The sequence below is a fragment of the Macaca nemestrina genome, chromosome 2, assembly GCF_043159975.1.
Source record: "Macaca nemestrina isolate mMacNem1 chromosome 2, mMacNem.hap1, whole genome shotgun sequence".
NCBI lineage: Eukaryota > Metazoa > Chordata > Mammalia > Primates > Cercopithecidae > Macaca > Macaca nemestrina.
Window position 1 is genome coordinate 160698516 of NC_092126.1, and position 25812 is coordinate 160724327.

Below are 25812 nucleotides of genomic sequence, written 5' to 3' on the forward strand. Positions count from 1 at the left end.
GGTCATTTCAGGCTGAAACTGCAACCAGGTGAAGCAGACAGAAGGCATTCTAGATGCTACGTGATCTGCAGCTCTAGTCTGGCCTCCCCATGCCTTCTCAGCTCCCGGGCAAGCACAGGCCCTCCTGTGTGCACCACCACGCCTGGCTAATTTTTTATTGCTTGTAGAGATGGGGTCTTGCTATGTTGCCCAGGCTGGTCTTGAACTCCTGGCCTTAAACAATCCTCCTGCCTCGATCTCCCAAAGTGCTGGGATTATAGGCATGAGCCCCCAGATGAGGCACCAGCCCTAATTTTATTTCCAGGCCCAGTCTGTTCTAGGTAACATCTCAGGGTGCTTCCAGCCTAATTTCTCCAATTCATGCTGACTGGGAGGAAGATGCTCAGAGCTAGGGGTGGTGGAGCCTCACTGAACTCTAGCTAAGTGACAAATGCAGCCCAGTCAGGACTTCTGTGCTGTTTCTATGGCAATGGGGGGTAGGCCATGTGCACTATGAGGGTGGGGACCTTGCCCGTCACCACTGCATCCCCCAGCTTAGCACGAGTCCTGGCATCCAACAAATAAGTGCTTCTTTTTTTTTTTTTTTTTTTTTTTTTTTTTGAGACAGAGTCTCGCTCTGTAGCCCAGGCTGGAGTGCAGTGGCCGGATCTCAGCTCACTGCAAGCTCCGCCTCCCGGGTTCACGCCATTCTCCGGCCTCAGCCTCCCGAGTAGCTGGGACTACAGGCGCTGCCACCTCGCCCGGCTATTTTTTTGTATTTCTTAGTAGAGACGGGGTTTCACCGTGTTAGCCAGGATGGTCTCGATCTCCTGACCTCGTGATCCGCCCATCTCGGCCTCCCAAAGTGCTGGGATTACAGGCTTGAGCTACCGCGCCCGGCCAATAAGTGCTTCTTGGGTTCACGTTGCAAAGCGCCACGCTCATCCTACTCTGAGAGAGGGGAGGGTGTGGAGGGGGAGGAGCAAAGTTCCACTCACATGGGGCGTGGAACATGACGAGGACAGAGGAGTGTTCCTTCACAAACTGGTCAAAGTCTTCATCGGTCAGGTGATAAACGGAGCCGCCCTCATCTGCCCAGGGAGTCTCAGGGACCTGGGGCTGTGGCGGCTGTGGACTGGAAGACCAAAAACAGGCAGAGCTCAGAGCAGGCCCTAGGGCCTGGGCAGCCCTTCTCATTCCAGCCCCCTGGACACGAAGCTCCCCACAGGCTCGGGATGGCCCACTCCAGGGGCTCAGCCTTTAACAAACCAGAAACTGCCCTCATGGAGGTGTCGTGGGGTGAGTGGTGCTGCCCTGCCCACCTCCACCTTCCCCACAAAGCCCCAGACAGGTACTTAGCTGATATCCTGTTATAAACAGTGGCTTCTGGCTACAGCTCTCTAGATAGCCTAAGAAATCTCACTTCCTCCTGGGAATCTGGGGGCTTGTTAGCTTTCTCAACCTTTTTCAAACTTTGAGCAAACTGGAAAGAATAAATAACAACAGTGAATGGTGACCTTTGGAAAAGCTCACTGTTGTGTTTAAAACTGCCCCCTGGGCAGTGGAGGGGAGGAAGAGGATACAGAGAGGAGGGGGTGAGGAGGAGAGAGAGAGGCCAGGTATCTGAGAAAGTTCAGATTTAGGCCATGCAAGCGGAAGCTGCCACATAGGGGTGCAGGGAAGGTCGCAGTGAGGGAAGCAAGGCTGGGGGTATCCTAACTATGAGAGTGTGGACGCTACATCACTAATCCTTCCCAGAGGCCAACAACCAACTTACTTAGTTCTCCCAGAAGCCAAATCAACTCTACTACTCATCAGCTGCAAAACCTTAGGCAGCCGCCTGACCTTTCTGGAGCTCGTTTCCGCAGCGTGACTGTGTGCCAGTCCTATGTCATCATCTGCTAGGAGGAGGGAGGCTTGCAGGGACCCTCCGTTGCTCCAAAGTTCAGGACAAGGCGGCTGGTGGTGACACAGTCTCTCTGCTGCTTTATTGCCACGACTACCCTTGCCAGTTTTTTCAAATTGCAGCTTTGAAAAAACCCTCGAGGATGACAAATGTGAAAAGACAACCATTGTGTCCCGCCTTTGAGAGCCTACAGGAGGAAACATTTTAAAGTTCCAGCAGCCAGGGCTGGATAATCCAGAGGGAGCGAAGTGGCTGACACAATGGAAATCTGCCACTCGCTTCCCTCCGCAGAAGCCCGGGTATGATGTCGCCTTCAGAAGCCCTCTCTGGCCCTTCTGACTGGGCCCCACTGGCTGCCACGGCCTCCCGGGTCCCAAGAAATGGAAGGAGGCAGGGAGAGGGCAAATCAATCTCAGCCCATGCATATCCAATGTCAGATAGGACTGGTGGCAAAATCAAGCTTCAGAATGAGTCACCAGCCAGACAATGGTCCTAGACAAACATCATGCAATCTAGGTTCCTATACTTGGGCTCAAACTACTGACCCCTCAAAACACTACCAATTCCACTTCTTATCTTTACAATACACCTGCACACGTGCACAATTATGTGCATCTGAAGGCATTCACTGCAGGTTATTTGTCATAGCGGAGACTGGAAGGATGGCTTAGGTAAACTGCTGTCCATCTACACGAGGGAGGGCTGAGCACTACAAAGAATGATGTTCTGTACACACTGATGTGGACAAACTGCTGGAGATGGAAGGAACAGTCTAGAATTTGCTAACTTTTGCATTAAAAGGGGGGAGATAAAATATACTTATTCACATTTGCTAATATCTACATAAAGCAACACTCTAAGAACATGAAAGAAACTGGTCTAAGTTGTAAACTCTAGGGTATGGGGGGGAGGATAAGAAGGAGGAAAGAAGTGAAAGGGAGACTTTTGAATGTATTCTTTTTAAGCATCTTAAAATTTTGCCAGCCTGCGCAACAGAGTGAGACTCCATCTCCACAAAAATATGAAATAAAAAAATTAGCCGGGCATGGTGGCCTATGCCTGTAGTCCCAGCTACTCAGGAGGCTGAGGCGGGAGGATCGCTTGAGTCCAGGAGTTCAAAGCTGCAGTGAGCTATGATGGCACCCTCTGCACTCCGGCCTGGGTGACAGAGCAATACCTTATCTCAAAAAAAAAAAATTGAATTATGTGAATGTAATCGACTCAAAAACTAAATTTTTAAAAAGTCCAGCAAGTGCACAAATATAGGATGGAGAAGCCATGGCTTTGCAGGAGTACAGGCACCGTAAGGAAACAACCGGAGGAACTTCTAGTTAACCACAGAGGCGAATACACTCTAAAACTGCTAAAATAACAGTTCAGGAGTTTAAAACAAAAAACAAAAAACTTTCTGGGCAGAAAAAGCAGAGTAGGGGCCCAAGAACAACACCCACACAGAAGACAAGGCTCTGAAGGGCCCGGAGGCCCACTCCTTGAAGCAGAGCTACAGCCTACAGCTGAGAACAGGAGGTTTAGCGGTCACAGGAGTGGTCAGATCCTCAGATCCTAGGGCGCCCCCCTCTCCCACCCAGGAGACGACTGGAAGTTTCTTTTCGGGAGAGGACTGGAGAACTGGGCACCGTGGTAAGAGGATGTACTGGGAAGAGACGAACTGAGTGGGAGTCTGAACCCAAAACGCTAAATGATGCTTTTCACTCCCTGCCTACCCCAGGCCGTGAGCTCCTTGAAGACTGGGCTCTCCCTCACCTCTTTACTAACTCCTGCACCCAATACACAGCAGACACTCAATACATGCTTGTTGAATAGGAGATTCCTTGAATGAGGGAATGCTCATTTCTCTCATTCGGGGAAAAACGGCTTAAGGAACCGGAAGTGTTTAATTTCGAGAGAGGACATAAAAGAACACAGTGGCTATCGTCAAATATTCCAAATTGCATTAAGAAAAGAAATTCAGATTTGTTTTCTAGGGCCCTGAAGAGGAGAATCAACACTAACGAGTGGAAGCTCCAGAGAAAGAAACTTCGGTTTGGTGTAAATAAGAGTGTTCTGTCTACAGCAGGGGAGAGGGAAAGAAGGCCAAACTGGGAGTCAGAAGACCTGGCTTGAGTCCTGTTTCCTCCACTAGCCACAATCAAACAGCTTAAAACAGTGACAAGACAGTGCATTGTGGTCCTTTCTTTACCTAGCTCTCAGGCTCAGCTAAGCTGAGAATGGATGTGAGATGCTTTGTAACTTTATAAAGTACTACCCCAATGCTCCTAGATATAATTTATCACCTAAATAATAAGAGTCATTCAAGCATGAATGGGGAACCTCAGAATGAGTCCAGTGGGAGTGAGGAAATGCAAACGTTGAAAGGAGAATTGCTGGGGCAGATTTGATGACTTGTATGTTCCCTTACGATCTCCCTTCATGTGACTGATTTTATGAGCTCCGCAGTTTGGAGACAGCAATTGTCCCAGGCTCTCTAGGACTGGGAGGGTCACACAGTCAGACCCTCATCTAAGCGAGATGCACGTGCCATAGATGAGAAGACGCAACTCTACACATTATGAGTCCAGAAAACTTGGTGTTTGTTAATTCAGTTCACTTCTGGTTGGTACAAAGCTACACAGGCCAAAATGGCCCTGCCTAAAATGGATCACTGCTTATGCACCCCTCCCCCTGTCTGCTAGCCCAACTCAGCATGTGACAGCTTCAAGGGGCCAATGAGATATGTGGCCATTAGGAACACAAAAGACACCAGCGCCACGATCAACGTATCTACTCCAGAGCCCTCATACACTCAGACGCCAGGGTTGACTCCCTGCCCTGCCTCACCTGGTGCCACCCTTCCCTGGTCCAACCACCAGCGTCACACATTGAAGGGCGGGACCTGGGTCTTCTCTCCTAGGCATTGGAGAGCCATCTGGAGAATTAGCTAGGCTGGCTTCACCCTCATCTTTGTATACTTGGCTGCACAGAAGCCCTGAGCAGCTAAGGGCCAACGGAGAAAGCAGGAAAGATGAGGTCACTATTGCCTACCAGGATCCGAGGGGAAACTGGAAAAGGCTTAATCCACATGGGACCGGGAAAACCCACATGCGGAGCTGGATCTGTGCAGGGGAAATAACAATATGCTATCTTTGGGTAATAGGGTGGGGGAGGACTTTTTGTTTAACCACACTTTTAGGTTTTTCTATAATAAGCCTATCTTAGTTGAGTATCTCTAAAATCAGAAAAGATTTTTAAAAATTAAGCCAGCTGGTAGCAGAATGACATTGCTAGCTCTTGCAGAGGATAAGGCCGTTAACAAGAGCTCCTTCTCTCCCACGGCGGGGGATGGGGGGAAGTAGGAAGTGGGGATGGGGTGCCCAGGACCAGAATCTGGAGGCAGCTGTGGGGTGCAGGCCAGCCAGAGCAATGTGGGTGGGGGAGCCGGGATGGGGTACACCGAGAGGAGAGGAGTGAGAGGATGGGGTGGGAGGCTCCAACGGGGAGATAACAACCTAGTTCAGAAATGCCATTGATGTGCTCCCTTTGTCTAGGGTTAGCAGGCAATTCTGAACACTTAAAAAAAACACACAAACCTTATCCTTCCAAAAAAGATATGAGGGTGTTTTGAAATCAGAAAACGTTAGAGAAGGGAAGGGAAGCAGACAGATTTTATGCTCTGGTGACAAATGAGATTGCTATTTGTTGAGACCTTCTCCCAAAGCAGAATGAGATGTGTCTGGCTGGAGGAGAGGACACGCTTATTATCAAATGAAAAAGTAAAACAGGAAAGCAAAGGCCCAGGTTAAGACAATGAACACATGATAATGGGCAGCAGCCTTCCCAGGCAGGGGCTGGAAATGAGGTGGCCGATGGGGACAGAGATGTGAGAACGCTTCCAAGAAATAAAAGACATGATGCAAACATGTGCTAGCACTTGTGTCTTATCTCCTGGGAGTAGGCAGAACAGAAGATGGAGATTCTCCACCTTTAGAAATCTAACAGTTAGTTTCATGTGCGTTTTTTTTTCCTGGTACAAAACCCACCCTTCTTTCCCATTTTGAAAATACACATTTTCAACCTCCATATCTTTGGATAACTAATTCTTTAACCCTGGAGTTTGCACACTATGTCCCTAAGGTAACGATGTCAATAAATATCCACTGTGCTGGCAGCTGAGGAGAGGGGGTCTGAGCAGAACTTGAGGAGGCTGAGTTGGACTGTAGGGGCTGCAGGGATCCATCAGGGCCCTGCCACTGCTTACCGGCAGTACCACCCCCTCACTGTGCCTCAGGAACCTCATTCATAAAATGAAGAGAACGGTAACATCTTCCTTACAGTGCTGTTGTGAGGATTAAAATGATAATCCATGTAAAGAGCTTAGAACAGTGTCAGCCACAAAGGAGAGCCCAAAAGACATTGGCTGTTATTATTCCAACACATATGCACAAATACCCATGAAGCAGCAGTGGCTGGTAAATGCCAAACTCGTGACACACAGAGCGCAGCCTGAGCCGGGTGCGTGCTCAGCGAGGGTGGCCTGGGGAGGCTTCCAGAAGGGGACATCGTGAGCCTGTTGTGGAAGTGCTGGTGAGAAGTGGGAATGGGGTGATTTGGCAGGACAAAGCAGCAGGCCTAGCACAGTGGGGGCTCCAGGTAAGGAGGCAGGGGCCAACAGTGTGGTGGGGTTTGGCATTACAAGGATCTAACCACGTTATAAAACAGGGATCACAGGTTGCTATGAAGCAATGCCTGTGGGGGTTGAACAGTAAAGCACTCAGCAAGCCTAAGGCATTAGAATATTTCTTAGTACCTTCACAGCACCTAAGACAGTGCTGTGTTTGAAATAAGTGTTCAACTGACAATTCTATTTTCAGAGAGACCTGCAGTGGAACCTCTCTCAAACCTGGTAGCCTAGGTGAGAAATACCTCTATCCACCAGATAGACGTGTTGAGGAGAAACTTGATGTGAAATGTGGGAAGATTTCAGAAAGGCCCTGACTATTCCAGAAGAGCTGATAGGCTTAGACAGCCCCTCCCCAATTCCAACCCGTGGAGAAGGGAGGTAGGGGAGACAGACTCCACACCCAACACCGAGGCAGGTCTGATCATCACAGGCCAAAATCACACCAAATCCTCATGGCTCCTGCAACCTAAATTCCCACAATCCCCATAGTGACCTAGACTCAAGCCAGAGACAGCTATGCAAGCAGTACCACAATTCCCTTCCTTATTCTCTCCCCCAATCCCCAGCCAGAGCCCTGCGACCCTCAGGCCCAGCAGGTGCCCCACCCTCTGGGTCCACGCCCCCTGACACACACACACCCCCCACTTACTTCTTCAGCCACTCCAGGATGTCCTCGGCCGTGGACCCATAGTTGTCATACTGGAACAAGAACCGTCCTTTCCTGTGAAACGTGGAGAAACAACGTGGGCTCAGTCAGGGATGCAAATGCCACCCTGAGATTATGGTCAATCACCAGGAAGGGAGGTGAGCTTTAGAAGGAAAGTGGGGGACGTACTCAAAATAGCAGATGGTGGGGAAGCCGCGCACGCTGTACTCCTCCTTGATGTTTTCAAATTCAGAGGAGTAGACATTCATCCCGGCCAGCACCTGGGAGGAAGCGGAGAACAGCCGTGTGGAACCTGTGCCCTACAGACACCCTCTAGTCCACACGCCATCTGTCCAGCTGCTGTCCCACCAGAAAGACATGTGGGACAAAGCCCCACAGACTGATGTGCATCAGGGCTGCGGAGAAACAAGGCCAGCGAAGCCAGCCAGGAATCATGACCTGGCACTGGAGAAGCCAGGCAGCTGGGCCGAGTGCTACATTCTGCATGCCTGCTCCCTCTGCCTCCCTGCAGGAAGAACCACCCCAGAGCAAAACAAATGTTCTGAGGGTTGCAGAAGAAGCCTGGCCTTGCCATCAACTTCACACTGCTCTCAGAGAGGGGCCACAGTCAAGGATGTGTTAACGCCTATTTCTCTGCTCATGTCAACTAGGGTTGTACTCTTTCCTAAGCAATGGAAATAAGTGGCTTTCATACACCAGTTCAGCTCTGCACAACATCCTTAGACACCTTCCTCGATACCTCACGGTTTGCCCACCTAGGCTTGAGTGTGATGTTTTCAAAACTCACAGCTTATCTGTGGCCAGGGAGGCTGTGTGGTTCTCATAACACAACATGAGAAATGAGGCACCTGCCTAACTCTCCTCCCTCTAGGCCGAGCTGTGTCTCCCCAATGTTTCCTCCTGTTGGTGACCATTACCCACAGCCTGGCTGGATCATCATCTCAGAATTCTGAACATATTCTGGCTCCAGGGGTCCACATGTCCACTATCCCTGAATCAGAAAGAGTATTTTAGTAGCTGGGTAACTGATGATGTAGCTAAATACTAAGACTGACTCAAATAAAGAATCCCCTAAAACTCCCTCTGCAGTGGCATGATCATAGTTCACTGCACCCTCTAACTCCTGGGCTCAAGCAATCCTCCCCCGTCAGCCTCCTGAGTAGCTGGGACCACAGGCGTGTGCCACTATATCCGGCTAATAATTTTTTTCTTTTTGGTAGAGATGAGGTCTTGCTGTGTTGCCCAGGCTGGCTTCCAACTCCTGGGCTCAAGCGATCCTCCCTCTTCAACCTCCCAAAGCACCGGAATTACAGGCATGAGCCAGCATGCCCAGGCAGGACTTTGAATCTGTTCTCTCCAGAGAACGTAGCTAGAATGGCCAGACACACAAAGGATGTTCCACAAAGCAGAGTGGCATAGAAGCGAGGAAAAAAGTAAGTTAAAAAAAAGCCAGCAGCAGTTACAGAAGCAGAGAGAAGAAACCCAGGAAGCTGGACTTCACTGAATAATATACAAGGACACACACAGAGAGAAAAATAAATAGTAGTTTCAGTGGACAATAAACTTGATTGCAAAGACAGTTTCCACCTATGAGTCATGTGACCTTGGGCAAGTCACTCACCCTCACTGAGGCCCCTTGCTGGAAGATGTGAACGTCACAGGGCTCTTTAGAGAACTAAATGAGATGAGAGGTTTTAGCACAAAACTGGAGCTGAGTAACTGTCATCTTCCTACCAAGTCTTCCTGGTGATGGGAGCCGCTGTGCCTCTGGCCTCTCCATTCCTAGGGGCACCTGGATATCTTTCCAATTGTTTTAAGTCCCTAGCACAAGGCCTCACATACAGCAAGGACACAATAAATGCTCACTAAATCACTGATTTTCTTTTTTTTGCTAACCCATTTTAGGATGCAGCAAATAATACAGGGAGAATAAATTTGAATTCAAATTTACTTGAAGCCCTGGAACGTTCTATAAAAGTCATTCTGCTCATTTCCCAGACTGCTCCAGTGGCCTGTTCCAGTAATATTTGTCTACTTTAAAAGTCCTTTTTTTTCTGCCTAATTGATCTCCCCAGTGTCAGTGTACATTCACCACAGATTAATCTTACATGTCCTCCTCGCTCATTACATCACTTCCCTGCACAAAACCTTCCAATTTCATTGAATATAGGCGAAAATCCAGCTCCATATTCAATGCCCATATGTTACCTATTTCATTTTTGAATCTTTCTTTCTTACAAAACTCTTCATTGTACACCTGTTAGGGTCTAGATTTTTTATTCTCCCAGAACAAGACAGTCAGAGATTTCTGCACAGGAAGGAAGTTGGGCCGTCTGCCTTCTCAGACATCTTGCTGAGTGCAGCAGCAACATGGTGCAGTGGCTGGAAGCATGGGCTCGGGATGCCTGGGTTTGAGTCCTGATTCCCCCTGTGGTCGTGCATTTCCTTCACCGAGTCACAGTTGTCTCTATGCCTCACTTTCCTCATCTGCAGCTGCCTCATGTGGTTGTTGAGAAGATTCAATGAGATAATACAAGGGAAGTATCAATAACACTCAAAATGTATTAGCTATTTTTGTTACTAGGACTAGGAGGTGCTCTATTCTGCCCACATTTCTGGAACACTCGCTGTTCTCTCCTGGTCCCCACTTGGTGCCTTCCAGTCCCCTTGCTGAGGCTGCCCATCCCTCACCTCCTGGAGACCCCCAGACTCACCCATCCCTTAAGGCAAATCAAACCTCACCTCTCTAGGCAGCCTTTTCAAACCACCTTTGCTTGGGGTGAGCTCTTAATTCTCCAAGTTTCTGTAGCACTTTTGTGCCACTTTGGGGGCATCTATTAGTTAACGAGACAAAGGTTTTTGAACAACTACATACAAACACTCTCTGGAGTTAGAATCTGTGAAGTCAAATGAGGCGAAACACCTGGTCTCGGCCTATGGAGAAGATAAGAACACAGCCTCCCCCCTCCCCACCGCCATCTGCATGCTTGGGGCCACTCAGCTGGCGTGACATGCTCTTCTGTGTGTTCAGCTCTGCTGCCAGGAATCATCACGGCAGCTTCTCAGCGTAGGCTGTATGTGAGCTTGCACTCAGAGGAGAGTAAGATTTCAACAGACATCCTGGGATGGGGAACCGGAGGCAAGGCAAAGAAAGATGTGGCCCAAGAAATGGAGCACATTTCCTTCTAACTGGAAGGCAGGATACACAGAAAGGAGAAGACATGAGAGAAAAGGCTGAATGAGTTGGCCAGGATCACTTTGGGAAAGGCTTGAAATGCCTGAGAAATCAGGACTGTATTCAGGAAGTGATGGAGACCTCCCGAGGGTTTCTAAGTAAGAAAGCAATCCGCAACCCAGTTGCATCTCTCGAAGCAGAAAGGATGAGCTATGAGGGAATGCTGTGGTCGGGAGACAAGTCAGCAGCCTTTGGCAACCAGTTAGCATGGCCCACTAGAGCGTGGACAGGACTGGTGGGCAGGGAGAGGATGAAGGGCGCATGAGGAAGATGCCTGATGATGCCTCAGTAAAGAGATGTTGGGGTGGGGGTTGGGGAAAGAGCCTGGCCCCTGGGGAAAGGTCTTAATGCAAAGTTCACAGTCTGCCAGATGGAAAGATACTGAATTTTCAGACATGCATTTGAGACACAAGTGAAAAAATCCAGACGGAGATGTGAAGCAAGCCATCTGACATGTGACACTGGCACTTAGGGGAAGGACTCGGGCTCCACAGAGTTATGTTTTGTTAAAGCTATGGACAGAGATGCGGTCATTGGAGGGCAAACCGTAATAAGACAAACCCTTGCTCCAATGTGTTAACAGGAAAGCGGAACCTTGGGAGCACCCCCATCTAGCCGGTGGGAGGAACATGGTGCAGGGCAGCTGTCGGGAAGAGAGGGGATCAGTCATCTTTGTCTGTGAGTGCTCTGTGGGGTACAGGGCTTCTTCCGTACAGCCCATTTGTTCCTCACCACAACCCAGTGAGGTGGGCAGGGTTGGCATTATCATCTCCATTTTACAGATGGAAAAATGGAGGCTCTAAGGCTAAGGAACTTGGACCAAGATCTCCCAGCTGGTTAGCAAGAACCAGCACTAGAGCCTGGTCTGTACAAATCTGTCGTCATGACGGTTCTATTTCATGGTGTTTATACCCAGACATGGCCGAGGTCCACCAAAGACTGGCAAAGCTCAAAGGCTCAGTGCAGATGTCAATAACTGGCAAGGCTGGGAAGAGGCAGATGGAGACAGGGCTCATTCTAACGGTTGCTCTGAGATAGGGGGCAGCGTGGCTGCTAATGAGGATGTCAATTAGCAGGAGTAGATGGGACAGACACGATGAGTCACCAGACGTCAATGACAGCAAAAAAAGAGGCAGCCCTAAGTTTGGAAATGGCAAAGGCTGTGCATCCGTGACCCGGCATGCCTTCCTTCCTAATGATATCATCAGGTTGAACACCTCCCAAGAAATCTGTAGAGGAGGAAGATTTTTGACCCTTGCCAGAGACAGAGCCAGCCAAAAAGGCTCAAAGATGACAGAGATGAAGAGGAGACAGAAGGACCTAATCCAGCTGTGTTTCAGCAGCGAGGAGGAGGTAAGCTTTGATTTCTGGGGAACAGCAGCCCATTTTTCAGTCCCACCTCTTCTCTGTGTGTGAAGACAAAAAGCAATTGACACCTGTGGTCACTCAACCCCTCTAGCTCGGTCCCCAGTTTCTGGTGAGCTGCCCCTGCAGAGTAAGCCCTAGCCTCTATGGGCCTCCTACATGGGTGATGCCTGCAGTGGCCAGGGCCCTTCCCCCTTTATGTAGCTGGGAAAGGGCTAGAACTTTCCAGAAGATGCTTTTCTAGGAAATGAAAGGGAAAATAAAACAAAACAAACCCAAGCAAGAAAATATACAAACAAAGAAATGAGTTTACACAACGCAGATGTCTTAGGCCAAGGCAGCCAACACCTGGTCACAACTTGACTTGCCCAGCTTTGTAGACAACGCCCCCGACTTTTCTGTAATGTTGAGGGAATTGGAATGGGTAACTTTTATATTTCTAGACCTGGGCCAGGCAGGAGAAGCTGAAATTCATTTTTTCTTTTTTTTTAGAGACGGGATCTCACTCTGTTGTGCAGAGCATGGCACAATCATAGCTCACTGCAGCCTTAAACTCCTGGGCTCAAGAGATCCTCCTACCTCAGCCTCCCAAGTAGCTAGCATTGACTACAGGTGTATGCCATTGCACCCAGCTAATTTTTAAAATTTTTTGTAGACATGGGGTCTCACTGTGCTGCCCAGGCTGGTATTGCCTCAAGTGATCCTCCTGCCTTGGCCTCCCAAAGCACTGGGATTACAGGCGTGAGCCACCATGCCCTGCCGGAAGCTGGTATTCTGAACACGAGTGATCTTTGCAGTTAACCTTATAACCTGTCCCACAAATGTCCTTCTCACTATGCTTCTGGCCTTAATAACAAATGCTCTGAATTCCTTTAAAAGAGAGAACCATCACTCTTAATATAGAGCTTAAAATAAAACATACCCATCAGGAGTGATGAGCCACAAGCCTATTCATTCATTGGCAAATACCGGGTATCTAATGTGAGCTTGGCCCTGTGCTATGTGCTAAAGAAAACAGACATGAACACGACTCCCGTGCCCAAGAAACTCACATATCATAATTAGTTTCAAGTGCTGAACAAAGTGATCTGGAACAAAAGCAAAGATGAACGTATCTGGCTGTGCGTGACAGGGACAAGCTCTGTGGCAGTGTGGGAGGGGGCCTGGAAGAATACTGAGTTTGGCAGTGGATGCAGCATTGGCTGAGAATGGCCCACGAGATGCACCAAGACTGGCACCAAGTCCTCTTCTGCTTCAGTGGGTCTGGCCAGGATAACTTGTGATCTGATTTGGGGCTGAGCTATTTACCTTCCACAGCACAGAATTTGGGAAGTTGAGCTGAGCAGATTTCTAAGTGTATGCGGGTGCAGGCAGAGAAAATACTGTGGGTAATTAATTCTTTTCTCCAGGCTAAATAATCTCAAAATATGGTATCTATTGAGGTCCCAATAATGTGAAGCGAAACTTCCCTGGAGTGATGTATGTGTGCCCCAAGACCAAATGTCTCCAGGCAAGTTACTAAAAATTCATTAGTGAGAAGCAAGCAGGACCTCAGTGTCACCCCAGAATGAGGTCAAAAGAGAAAGCATTGGCTTTCTGCAGCCCCATCTTGCAGCTGGCGAGCAGGGCCATCGCCATGCCCAGGTGCTGCCACTTAAACTTTTTAAGTTGACTTTGAGCTAATCACCACTTAATTTGATCCACAAAGATCATGATGCAGTTTCAGGACCTCAGGTCTCCCTTAATGGGGCTTTGGCCACACCACTGAGATGGCTCCTCTCGATCATCTGTCATGAAAGATGTATGGATTTTTCCACACTCCCTAGAGGAGCAAGCAGCTGTTTTTATGTTGCCATCAAAACAAGATACTTCTGCTGCTTGGGGTAAGTGCAAAAATGGACAAACAGAAATCGAGAAGAATTAGAAGCAGGATCCCAGAGAGGTATTTGCACACCCATGTTCATTGCAGCATTATTCACAGCATCCAAGAAAGCTGGAAGCAACTCATCAACAGATGAGTATGTGAAGAAAATATGGTACGTACATACAGTGGAATATAATTCAGCCCTAAAAAAAGAAGGAAATCCTATGACATGCTACACGGATGAACCTTGAGGATATAATGCAAAATAAGCCAGTCACAGAAGGACAAATACTACAGATTCCACTCATAGGAGTAACTTAAAATAGTCAAAATCATAGAAATAGGCCTGGCCAGATGGCACACCCCTGAAGTCCCAGCTACTCAGGAGGCTAAGATGGGAGGATCGCTTGAGCCCAGGAGTTCAAGTCCAACCTGGGCAACATAGTGAGACCCTGTCTCTAAAACAGACAGACTATATAGACATATATAATCATAGAAACAGAAAGTAGAAAGGCAGTTTATCAAGGGCAGGGGTGGGATGAGACGGCAGAATTCATATTTAGTGGGTATAGAATTTCAGGTTTGCAAAACAAAAAAGTTCTAGAGAAAGGTTGCACAACAGTGTAAATATACTCAACATTACTGAACTGTACATTTAGAAATGGCTAAGATAGTCAATGTAATGTTACATGTTTTTTACCACAATGAAAAAATAAGACATAAGGCAGAGAACAAAAAAGCCTGGCAGGGTGGGGGAACACAGAGGTACCAGGGAGCATTTGGTGACTGACCCTTGGCCCTTCTGGATAAGGTCTGTCCCCCCTCCCAGCTCTCTTCTCCCCTGCAACACTCCCTGTTCCCCTTTTACGTCTCTGCCCCATCCCAGCTGCTCCTACTTCTCTGAAGTCCCATTTCCTTAGTGGCTTCTCTTCCTCCTCCTGTGGAGGTAGGCATCCTTAGGACACGTGTCTCCATTCTGCCTACTCCTTCCTGGGAGAATGCCTGCATTCCCAGGTGTCTCACTCCCCATCCAGACCCACCTCCTCCTCTGGTTTCCACCATTCTTCTCACCCCACAGGAACCACAGAGCCTGGGAAGCCTGGACAGGCCATCAACTCTGTGAGCCCCCTTTATGCTTCTGGTCCACCCCTAAGGTCATCGCACCCTCTTCTTTGCCATTGGGCTCCCCAACAGCTGCCTCAGCTCACTTCAGAGCCCAGCCCTCAAAATTCCAGACTCATGATGTTCTGACCTTGGTCCCTGGTCCCCTGACAATGCCACATGTGCATCTTGCTGGTGTCCTATTTCATCACTGGCCTTTGGCAGGTGTCAAACTCTCCTGGTCCTAGCAACTTGGTGGAGTTCTCAACCTTCACAGAGAACAGGTCTCGTCTCTGAGCTCCAAGCAAAGCTTCGATTCAGCAACGGCCCAGGCAGCTGGGTCAGCCACCCTCACCATTTCAAAACCTGTCCCCACCCCACCCCCGGCACGCTTCCTCTGCCAAGTCCAAGAGTGACCCAGCCCTGCCAGGCAATGGTGCCTCACTTACGGCGTGGCCTCGCAGCTGAGTTGCAGCCTTCTGGAAATGCGGCATCATCCTCTTGCACATGCTGCACCCTGGTCACAGGCAGGAGAGAGACCACATCTGGTTACAGGGATGGCTGAGCCCTTCCACTCTGCCCTGCCTCCCCATGGCCATCCTCTACCCAACAAGAGCTCATCCAGCCTTGAGAAGCTCAGGACTATTCCAGACCCTGGGAACACAAAAGGAACAGGAGGTGGGAGTCCCGGTCCCCAAAGAGCTTACAGTATCAGTAGTGCAAAACAAGGCACTGCCCGGCAATCACTCATAAATGTTGGACTGAAGAAACAAACATGACACGATGGGAGAAGAGCAGAGCCTAGAATGCTTCAGTGCTGATAATAAATTCAACAGAAATTCAGAAAACCAGAACAGTTGTCAAGAGAGCAACTGCTGCGTGCGCAGCGAAAAGCCACCCCCACTGCCCAGGCAGGGCTGCAAATGAGCCAGAGTCAAACGCCATCATGAAGAAAAACGTGTGACCACGAATACAATCACTTTTGGAATGTCCATGCCTCCTTTCTCTTTCATTAACAAGGATAATTGCTCAAGCCTGTAATCCCAGCACTTTGGGAGGCCGAGACGGGCGGATCACGAGGTCAGGAGATCGAGACCATCCTGGCTAACACGGTGAAACCCCGTCTCTACTAAAAAATACAAAAAAACTAGCCGGGCGAGGTGGTGGGCGCCTGTAGTCCCAGTTACTCGGGAGGCTGAGGCAGGAGAATGGCGTGAACCCGGGAGGTGGAGCTTGCAGTGAGCCGAGATCCGGCCACTGCACTCCAGCCTGGGCGACAGAGCAAGACTCCGTCTCAAAAAAAAAAAAAAAAAAAAAAAAAAAACAAGGATAATTAAGCAATGACCGGAGGCAGGCTGACCGTGAACAGTGCTGGCTCTGGCCCATGGGAAGAGCGACGGGCCAGGAATCGGGATGCCACGCGGACTCTGATCTTTGCTCAACTTGCTGAAGGCCTTGGAGAAGTCATTCCCTCTTCCTGAGCTGTTTCTTCTGGCAGATGAGGGGGGCTGGACCACACAACCTCAGGCCCCTTCCAGCTCTGATAGCAAAGGATTCTGTCTGCGATGGCCTTGGCTCAGCCCTCTGGGGCTCTGTGATCTACCATGGTCACACTCCTCTCCTAGTGGTGAAGACCCGCAGCCTTGATAGGGGGCCTTGAACTCCTGGGCTCAAGCGACCAGGAAGGCCAGGTCCCAAACATCCACTAAAACATCAGAGTGACCTTAAACTCCTTCCCTTAAACCAGAGCAGACCATGTTTCAGCACTGATCCCACAGGACATGAGCAGTTTCTTCAGACAGCAGGGATTCTGAAGTGCCAGGCTATTACCCTTTCTGACCACCTCTCTGCTACAAAACAAGGCTTCAGATGCATCTGAACACCACAGAACCAAAGCTGCCTGGAACCATGTGTCAGGCTGATCTCAGCTTGGCACAGCGGGCACAGGGTCCATGTGGCGACAGGCAGCCTAACTCCAATCCATGCTTAGCTGACGCCTAGACAGGCTGTGAAGCCAGAAGGCCAACATTCCTTCTGGGTCACCAGAACCTCCCCAGCACCAAGCCTATCGGACAAGATGCAGACACAGGACATTTGGCCATGAGGCTCCAAAAATGGCCCCACAGCCCCCTCCTGACATTCCTGACAGGTGGACTCACACACCCCCCAGTACGTGAACCCTGGGCTTAAGTTCTGCCATCAGTCCTGGCAGGAGAGAAGGGGCTGTTTCGAGGCCAGCCTGCAGTGGGAGCCTGCTGAATCTGCCCTCAGAAGATGAGAGGCACCTCTCCTCGGGACCTGCCACCTCAATGCGCACACCACCAGCAGCATGAAGGAAGGAATATGACACCCGTCAGGGGCCTTGTTCCCACTGTGGGGATTCAGAGAGAGGGGAACAGAAGCAGGAACAATCCTCTGGGAGAAATGCACCGGGTAGAAAACAGGAGGCTGCAGGTGGTGCAGAGGAAGGAGCTCAGCTCTGGGAAGAACGAGGCCGAGACCGAGGTCTGCATCTCCCCATGACTCCTGCTGGCTGGGTGATCCTGGGCAAGTGGCTTGGCTTGGCTTCCCTATCTGCGCAGTGGGGACAGGTGCCCGCAGGTGTTAGACAGAGCTGGGGAACATTCCGTGCCTGCAGAGACATCTTAGTTCAAGCCAGGCCTGAGAACGTGCTTCCCGGTCCGTGGGGGGGGAACACTTCCAGTGAGGGAAGAGGATGTCGCTCCACTCCCCAGGGAGGAAAATAAGGAGGGGACACCTGCAGCCTTTCACTCATTCTTCGCTCAGTGACTCGAGTCTGACGCCCACTGGGCCACACTCATCTATCAAGAACTTTCTTTCCTATCTGTCTCCACAGTGGGGCCTCTCTCTTCCTGTGCTGCCTGTTTGCAGCCTGCAGCGACAACACCCTGAAACGGGGATAAGCCGGCCAGCTGTCCCCGTGGGCAGGGCCAGCGGTGCTGGGTGGCGGTTATTGGTGGGGGAAAGGTGATGGAGGAGGAGTAGGAAACCACAGGCCAAGCCAGTTTCCAATTTAACTTTACCAAAAATAGAGCTGGCCCTGTGATTCCTGAGTTTATCTTCTAGCCGATTCCATTGGGAGGCAGGGGGAGAGGTAAGACTAACTATCACTCTCAAACCCCAAAAGTCAGAGTAGTCAGCCTTTCTATATCATTAATTCAGAAAGCAAACCTGGGGAGCCAGGTTCCTTGTCACCACCGAAGGTTCCCACTGCCTTTGGGCCCATTCACCCCACATGTGACCAAAGGGTCACAGAGTCCTAACAGACGTCCCAGTTAGGGAACTGCTGTGTATCCCAGGAATCAGCTGAATGTTGATGCCATGAAGACTAGATTAGACTAGTGTGCTAAAAGCACAAGCTTGTTTCATTTTGTGAAAAAACATACACGTGTGCATAATCAAAAAAAGAGTCCTGAGGTTCCTTGAGACCTAGGAGTCCAACCAATCTGACCCTCTACCAAAAGTTTAACCTAACCTCCGAGTTTTCTCCTCCCTCCCTGACCACTAATAAGCTTTGTGACTCTGTGAGGTACCTAACTTCCCCTGCCCCAGCTTTCTCTTCTGTAAAGATGATAACTGTGCTCGCATCTCTGTTGTGAAGGGTGAGATGAGCACACTGCCACACAGCCTGGGTGCGTGGCAGGAGAGGGCACAGCATGCAGGTGCAAACTGCCAGTGCACCACTTCTAAATGACTAATGGCATCACACTGAGACCTGCCTGGTTACACCTGGATGCTGTCTTGTGGCACGTGCTGCATGTTGACATACACTCCGTTTTACAGCTTCATTTAACCAATGTGTTGAGTTCCGAAGGACTTTAAGATACACCAAAGGAGGCCCATCCTCTAGGAGCTGTGTGGACAAGGATAATTCCTAAAGCAATTCACAGCTGGGTAGCTAATAATATTCCTCCAAGAAGAAACAAAAAGGGGTGAAACCAACTAATGAACATCAATAAAGAGGGTTAAAGTAGCTACCATTCAGGGCAGAGCTGGATCTACAGCAGGTAAGACACCAGGGCCTTCTCCCAAAGGCGAGCACAGCCCTGGGGCCAGCGAGGAGGCCTGGGGAGGAGGCTGAGACTGGAGGACACCCAGCAATCAAAACAGGGCTGGGAGGGCTGGACACGGTGGCTCACGCCTGTAATTCCAGCACTCTGGGAAGCCGAGGTGGGTGGATCACCTGAGGTCAGGAGTTCGAGACCAGCCTGGCCAACATGGCAAAACCCCATCTCTACAAAAAATAAAAAAATTAGCTGGGCGTCATGGGCACCTGTAGTCCCAGCTACTTGGGAGGCTGAGGTAGGAGAATCATTTGAACCCGGGGGGCGGAGGTTGCAGTGAGCTGAGATGGCACCACTGCATTCCAGCCTGGGCAACAGAGCAAGGCTCTGTCTCAAAAAACAAACAAACAAACAAACAAACAAAAAACAGGCTGGGGAAAGGCTGCTGTTATGGCGAATAAACTACTGGCTCAAGTCAGGCAGAAACACCAGAGTGCCACAGAGGGGCATCCGGCAGGGGGCGTCATCCCCAGGGCACAGATGGGAGGAACCTTTGCTTAAATAACTCAGGAAGCGGGATTCGAGATGGGCTTTCATGAGCAAACAGAACTCTGGTTTGCTATGACAAACCAGAGCCTATGACACCCTCCTGAGCCACACACACACCTGGGCACACCTGCCTTGCATCATATACAGCCCCTCTGTCACCACAGCCTTCAGGGAGACACTGACCCTGCTGGCTTCATGAAGGGCCGATGCAGCTCACAGAGGGGCAGCACAAAGGGCCTTGCCAGGCTCAAACCCAGGGTTATTTTCAGTCTGTGAGTTGGGACCCATTAGAATGTGGAGGTGCCAGACAGTGAATGTTTGAGGCTCTGCAGGTCACACTGTCTCTGTTACCAGTACTCAACTCTGCTGGTATAGATCGTGAGCACCCACAGACATCACATCAATGTATGGCCATGGTTGGGTTCTAATAAACCTTTACAAAAAGAGGCAGCTGGCCCGTGGGCCATAATTTGGTGACCCCTTGTCAGAGAGTTATGAAGCAGTAGGAATAACCAATAATTTTTAAATAAAACAGAACAGAAAATAGTAGGCATTACATCTGGTAAACAACAGATGGCAATAGTAAGGGCAAGAGTGGTTTGCGAAACTTTTGTTTCAGCTTATTTGCATATAATTTATACATACTTCTAATACTGAGTTGCAATATAAAACGTTTTTAATTCTGTGAAATTCAATCAAAAAATTTGAAAGCCACTACTGTGATCCAGTCCCTTCTCTTACAGATGTGGAAACGGAGACCTAGCGAGGTGAAGGACTTGGCCAAGTTCACCCGGCTTGCTGGTGGCACAGCTGGGATTCAAAGCCACATATTCGGGCTGTCATCTGAAATATCCTCCTGCCATTTCCACATCCTCCTGCCTCATACAGGGACTAAGCCCAAATCCTGGAACCCATTTCTCTCTGCTCCTGGTTCCCCGATCCTCCCAGGTAGCACCTGCAGAGGATGCCAGCAGAGGATGCAGGAGTCAGAGCTAGACGAGCTGCTGCCCCCAGAGGTGGGCCAGGCTCTGGACCGTGACACCATGCCTGAGAACAGCCTGTGGTGGAGAACAGCCACAGGGTGACCGGCACTGAGGCATGGCACCACCAGCAGGAAACGGGACATGGCTGGGTAAGGTGGAGCTGACCAGACAGGGTGGAGCTCTGGATAAAGAGGGTAGAAGGACACAGATTCTAGTGGAGACAGAGTGCAGGGCGGACAGCAGGAGGGGAGGAGCCAGATGAAAAGGCAAAGATGAAGGAAAAGAGGAGCAGATGGAGAGATGAGTTTCAGCATTCTAAGCAAGGCACCCGGGCTAGTCCCCCCAACCCCGCCCGCAGCCCCCACCCGCCTCCTTCCCACAAAGAGACTAAACAACTAGCTCTGGCCCAAGGGAGAAAGTTTACTCACAGGGGGCATAAAACATGATGAGGAGCGGTTTCTCTTCCTTCTTCAGGAGCCGTCTGAAGTCCTGAGGCACAAAAAGAGAATACCAGCAGCTCACACACAACACAGTAACAGGATGAGACACTCTCCCTGACCCTTCTGCACACAGTGGGGTGAAGGGTAGGGATGGGGAGGGGAGCGGGAATGAGCACTTCAGAAAGTACACGCTGGCAGCTGATTTGCAGGTGGGGGCAGAGCCGCGGCAGGTCAGGAGCTGGAAGAACCACAGAGATGATCTATTTGAGACCACCATCGCCCTCGTGTATTACAGATGGGAAAACTGAGGCCTCAAGCTAACAAATGGCTTTGGCCACCTGGTGAGAGGGAGTCGTGAGGTCCAGGCTGCTGGCTTTCCTTTCAGTTCCACCTGAACAGTTCAAAGATGGCAAACAGCGGATTTGGCCCATGGGGTTGTTGAATAGGCTGCCCCTTCCTGTGACTTACACAGCTGTTTTGTTGTGGTGCGGATGGCTGTTTTCATGTGTGCCCGACTTGGCCAGATGGGGATCCGCTCACTGTGGGAAGAGGGGTTAACCCATACCCACTAATCTCTTGCTAATCTCTTCCCAGGCTCCAGCTCTGCCACCACCATCCTTGTCCCCAGGAGTCCACGGAGCACACAGGGCAGAAGGAGGGGGCCTGCTCCACCCTCCAGGAGGTTACAGGCAAAATGGATTTGTAAAACCCTTAGAACAGTGCCGGGCATGTTATTAAGCAATACATAATGATTTGTTAGACACATACAATAAAGGCAAAAAGACAAACGGCCACACAGTGCTCATGTAAAGACTTGAGTGTGTGAACAGGGTAGAGAGACTTTTCTTCCAACGAGAGCCAATGATGGATGGGAAAAAGCAGCTCTACCAAGGACTGCAGTGATGCATGATGATAAGAGCATATTTTGATTAAAGTAAGCTGCTCAACCACATTTTACGGAAGAAAATGAGAGGGTTTTCTCTTTTGAATAATAAGGAAAATAAGAAAATTTCATAATGCAGCTTTCTGGCAAGAAGGCATTAGGTAAATAAATGATGGCACATCCAGCACAATAGGATACTACTGCTTCATTACAGCTGATAAAGAGGAGTGTTTAATGTCACAATCAGATGTGCACGGTGCACTAAAGCGGGGGGAAGCAAGTTACAAAACAGCATATAAAATGTAATGACATCTTTGTGAGTAAAAACATTATGTACACATTACCTTGAAAGCCTGGAAGACTACAAAAATATCAGCAGGCATCTCTCTCAATGTAAAGGTATGGGGTGATTTATTTTTTTTCTTTATGCTGAAGGTGTATTTTCTAAATTTTCAACAATGTGCATTAACTTAAAATTTTTCAGTTAGATTTAAAAAAGTTTAAATTTTTGTGGATATCCAAAACACTAGAATAATTTCTGGAAAAGTTTACCCTCGTTTCCATAACTAGAGAGAGGGTTAAGGCACTCATTTTCAAACAAATTTTTTTGCACTAATTTCCAAACAAAATTAGTAACCAAGATATTTAACCCTAACTAGAGGTACAGGATGCAAACGCTTCTAAAATTGTCTTCTGGAATTTCTGGAGATTAAAGCTAGTACAAGATCCGAGAAGAGATTTTTATTGAGCCTATAGCAATTTGGTTTCATATCCTGAGTAGTAACAGATATTACATTCAAAGATGCTTAATTACCTTCACAAAGTATGAAATTCCAAGCCTACAAATTGAATCAGCAATTCAAACTTGAATTTGGAATTTTTCATTACTTATGTGGACATTCTATTAGCAGACAACCAGCTATACTTCTTATTTCCATAGGAGAGAAAAGAGCACAAAGCGGAATGAGAGGATTCGCTACAGGTGTGAAAGAAATATTTCTGCTTGATATTCCTACAGTTACAGAAGAACAACCTGAGGAAGGTTAGGACGTTGTATCTGGGGGAGGAAGGCACCAGGCAATCACTTTCCAGAGGAACTCTCAACATTCATCCTCACAGGAGCAGCTCTCCGTTTAGGCTGTTGGTATTTCCATGGTTCTAGGCACATGTGCCATTCTCTCCTGGCACTTGCCCCTCTTATGTTTTTTTTTTTTTTTTGAGAAGGAGTCTCGCCCTGTCACCCAGGCTGGAGGCAATGGCATGATCTTGGCTCACTGCAACCTCCACCTCTCAGATTCAAGCAATTCTCCTGCCTCAGTCTCCCAAGTAGCTGGGATTACAGGCACGTGCGTGCCATCACGCCTGGCTAATTTTTTGTATCTTTAGTAGAGATGGGGTTTCACCATGTTGGCCAGGCTGGTCTTGAATTCCTGACCTTGTGATCCACCCTCCTTGGCCTCCCAAAGTGCTGGGATTACAGGGGTGAGCCACTGTGCCCGGCCTTAAAGATGTCTTTTTAAAAAACCTGTGGGCCCGGCGTGGTGGCTATCACTATGTTGCCCAAGTTGGTCTTGAACTCCTGGCCTCAAGCAATCCTCCTACCTTAGCCTCCCAAAGTGCTGGTATTACAGGCATGGGCCTCTGTAACTTGCCTATTGACTGTACTCTTAATGCTTGTTGGCGCAAAAGAAAATGATGCCTTTTTTTTAACCTTCTGGAGGAAGATAAAATGTATCATCATTGTAGGCCAACCAAGTGGATCAGTGGTGATTCAAATTAAGGGCTGGGCACAACATTTTCTGGGACACAAAGAGCCAGTATTGTCATCTTGAAGATGTCTTTTTTTTTTTTTTTGGCACCCCACTCTGCCACCCAGGCTGGGGTGCAGTAGCATGATCTTGGTTCACTACAGCCTCTGCCTCTGGAGTTCAAGCAATTCTAGTACCTTGGCCTCCTGAGTAGCTGGGATTACAGGTGCCACCATGCCCGGTTAATTTTTGTAATTTAGTAGACGTGGGGTTTCACTATGTTGGTCGGGCTGGTCTTGAACTCCTGACCTCAAGTGATCCACCCGTCTCCACCTCCCAAAGTACTGAGATTACAGGCGTGAGTAAAAAATTAAAAACTAGCCAGGCATGGTGGCATGCGCCTGTAGTCCCACTTACTTAGGAGGCTGAAGCAGGAGGATTACTTGAGCCCAGGAATTCAAGGTTACAGTGAGCTATGATCACAACACTGTACTCCTCCAACCTGGGTGACAGAGCCAGACCCTGTCTCTAAAAACAACAACAAAAAAGAGTCAACAATTTTAAAGGAAAAGGGAGAGGAGGAAGAGAAAGATGAAAGCTATGTTTTATTTTATCGAGATAGGAATGAACCTTCTCCTTCCATCTACAGAAAGCACTGCTTGACTCACAGACCATCTGGACAATCACAGAGAAATTCTTGCCCATCCTAAGTGAAGGCATCATACAAACACGGATGCACATGGCTAAAGATGCACATTCAGGTCAGGTGGGCAGGCTGTGGACGGAGGGGCAATGTGTGTCACAGCTTTTGCATTCTTTATTTTTTTAGAGATGGGGTCTCACTACGTTAACCAGGCTACCCTTGAACTCCTAGGCTCAAGTGATCCTCCTGCCTCAGCCTCCTGAGTAGCTAGGACCACAAGCACCTGCCACCACAACCGGCCTGTCATAGCTTTTGTTAAATACTTAAGAACTAACAAAGACTATAATCTAGATCTACCCTTCTACCTCCACCCCTGGCCAAATTTGGAAATCAAAGCATAAGAGGGTAAATAATTAGTTGAAAGCTATAGAATGTTCCAGAATTATAGAGATCTGCCTCAAGTCTCTGGAAATCTAACCTAAATCTCTAAGGTTATTCTTTAAAAAACACAAAACAAAACAAAACAAAAAACAAGATGTAAAGCCAATCCTAGCAACATCTGGATTACACAATAGAGAGAGAACATTTAAACCTATATTAATGTACGGAAAATCTAAACATGTTCAAATACATTAAATAAGGAAGGTGAAGAATGGAGAAAATTCTCAGGCAACGTGTGATCGCCACTGGTTACAAGATGGAGCTGGGAAGGGGAGTCAAATATTAGGGTCCTGGCCTAGCTTCCCTAGAGGAAAGTACAAGTGATCCTGGAATAGTCCCATTTCTCAGTTTGTTGGGCTCCTTTCCTTGGGAGGCCCTAGTACTAGGGAAGATTCCAGCACCCATCAGAACTGACAGGAATACATTACCTTTTCACTGTCAAGGTGGACAACATCTTTGGCTCCAGGATCTTCCTCCCACAGTGGGGGCCCTTTTGGATCCTTCAAAAAAGCCACTATGGACTGAGGAAAAAAAGAGAGAAGAGAAAATGCATTTTAGCCCTGAAAAGAGGGAGGTGGGGGAATCAGGAACCTGTCCTGTTTCCCTGCCTGGAGACCTGGGCACACCAGGTGCTGGGTTCAGGACTGCATGTGGCATGAGCTTTGAGGGTGTGTTATTTCCACTGTCCACTGACATCATGGATAAGTGCCCCAAAAATGCACCTCCACCACTCCCACCAGGCTTTTTCAATCACAAGACACCTTGCCCACTCCAGTCAGGTGGTCCATGCCTACTATGCATCTTCATAGACAAAAAAAAAAGAAAATTTGAGACAATGAGTTGGCTTATTCAAACCAGAGACATACTAGTGCTTCTACTAAATCTCATCTCCTCCAAGAAGTCTTTCTGACTAATGGAATAATGGTCTCAGTCTCATCCAAAGGAGACATTTCCACATTCCTGCAGCCACTAAAACTGTCATCCCATAAGCAGATCATCATGCCTACTTACGACCTGCTTGGTATTTCATGATCTAAACTGGTTTTGGAGTGGATTAAATCCTGATTATCCTCCACTATATGTGAATAAGTGGGGTCCAGGCTGGGAAGCCCCCAGGGCAGGGTGAGCACCAATGTGGCCTCACCCTTGTGGCTATACTTCTCTTCCTGGGCCCCTCTTCCAGACTGCCTGGATTGAAGATCTGACAAAGTTCTTACAGATAAAGGACTTTGCTGGCCTTTGTTATGTGTACAATGACTCAAATCTCCACTCCCTTTGGGGAAGATGTACAGGGGCAGGGAAGAG

General features: G+C 48.8%; 1 protein-coding gene across 2 annotated transcripts in view; it reads right to left on the minus strand.

The window, feature by feature from the left end:
• LOC105470273 (protein disulfide isomerase family A member 5) overlaps positions 1 to 25812 on the minus strand; it is a 93948-nt gene that overhangs the window by 28461 nt on the left and 39675 nt on the right. For both annotated transcript variants that reach the window (XM_011722084.2, XM_071092348.1), the window contains 6 exons: positions 24936 to 25028; positions 20781 to 20841; positions 15245 to 15312; positions 7399 to 7490; positions 7213 to 7284; positions 978 to 1114 (listed from right to left, as the gene is read on the minus strand). In XM_011722084.2, coding sequence (XP_011720386.1) covers positions 978 to 1114; positions 7213 to 7284; positions 7399 to 7490; positions 15245 to 15312; positions 20781 to 20841; positions 24936 to 25028 — 523 coding nt within the window. The remainder of the gene's footprint in view (positions 1 to 977; positions 1115 to 7212; positions 7285 to 7398; positions 7491 to 15244; positions 15313 to 20780; positions 20842 to 24935; positions 25029 to 25812) is intronic.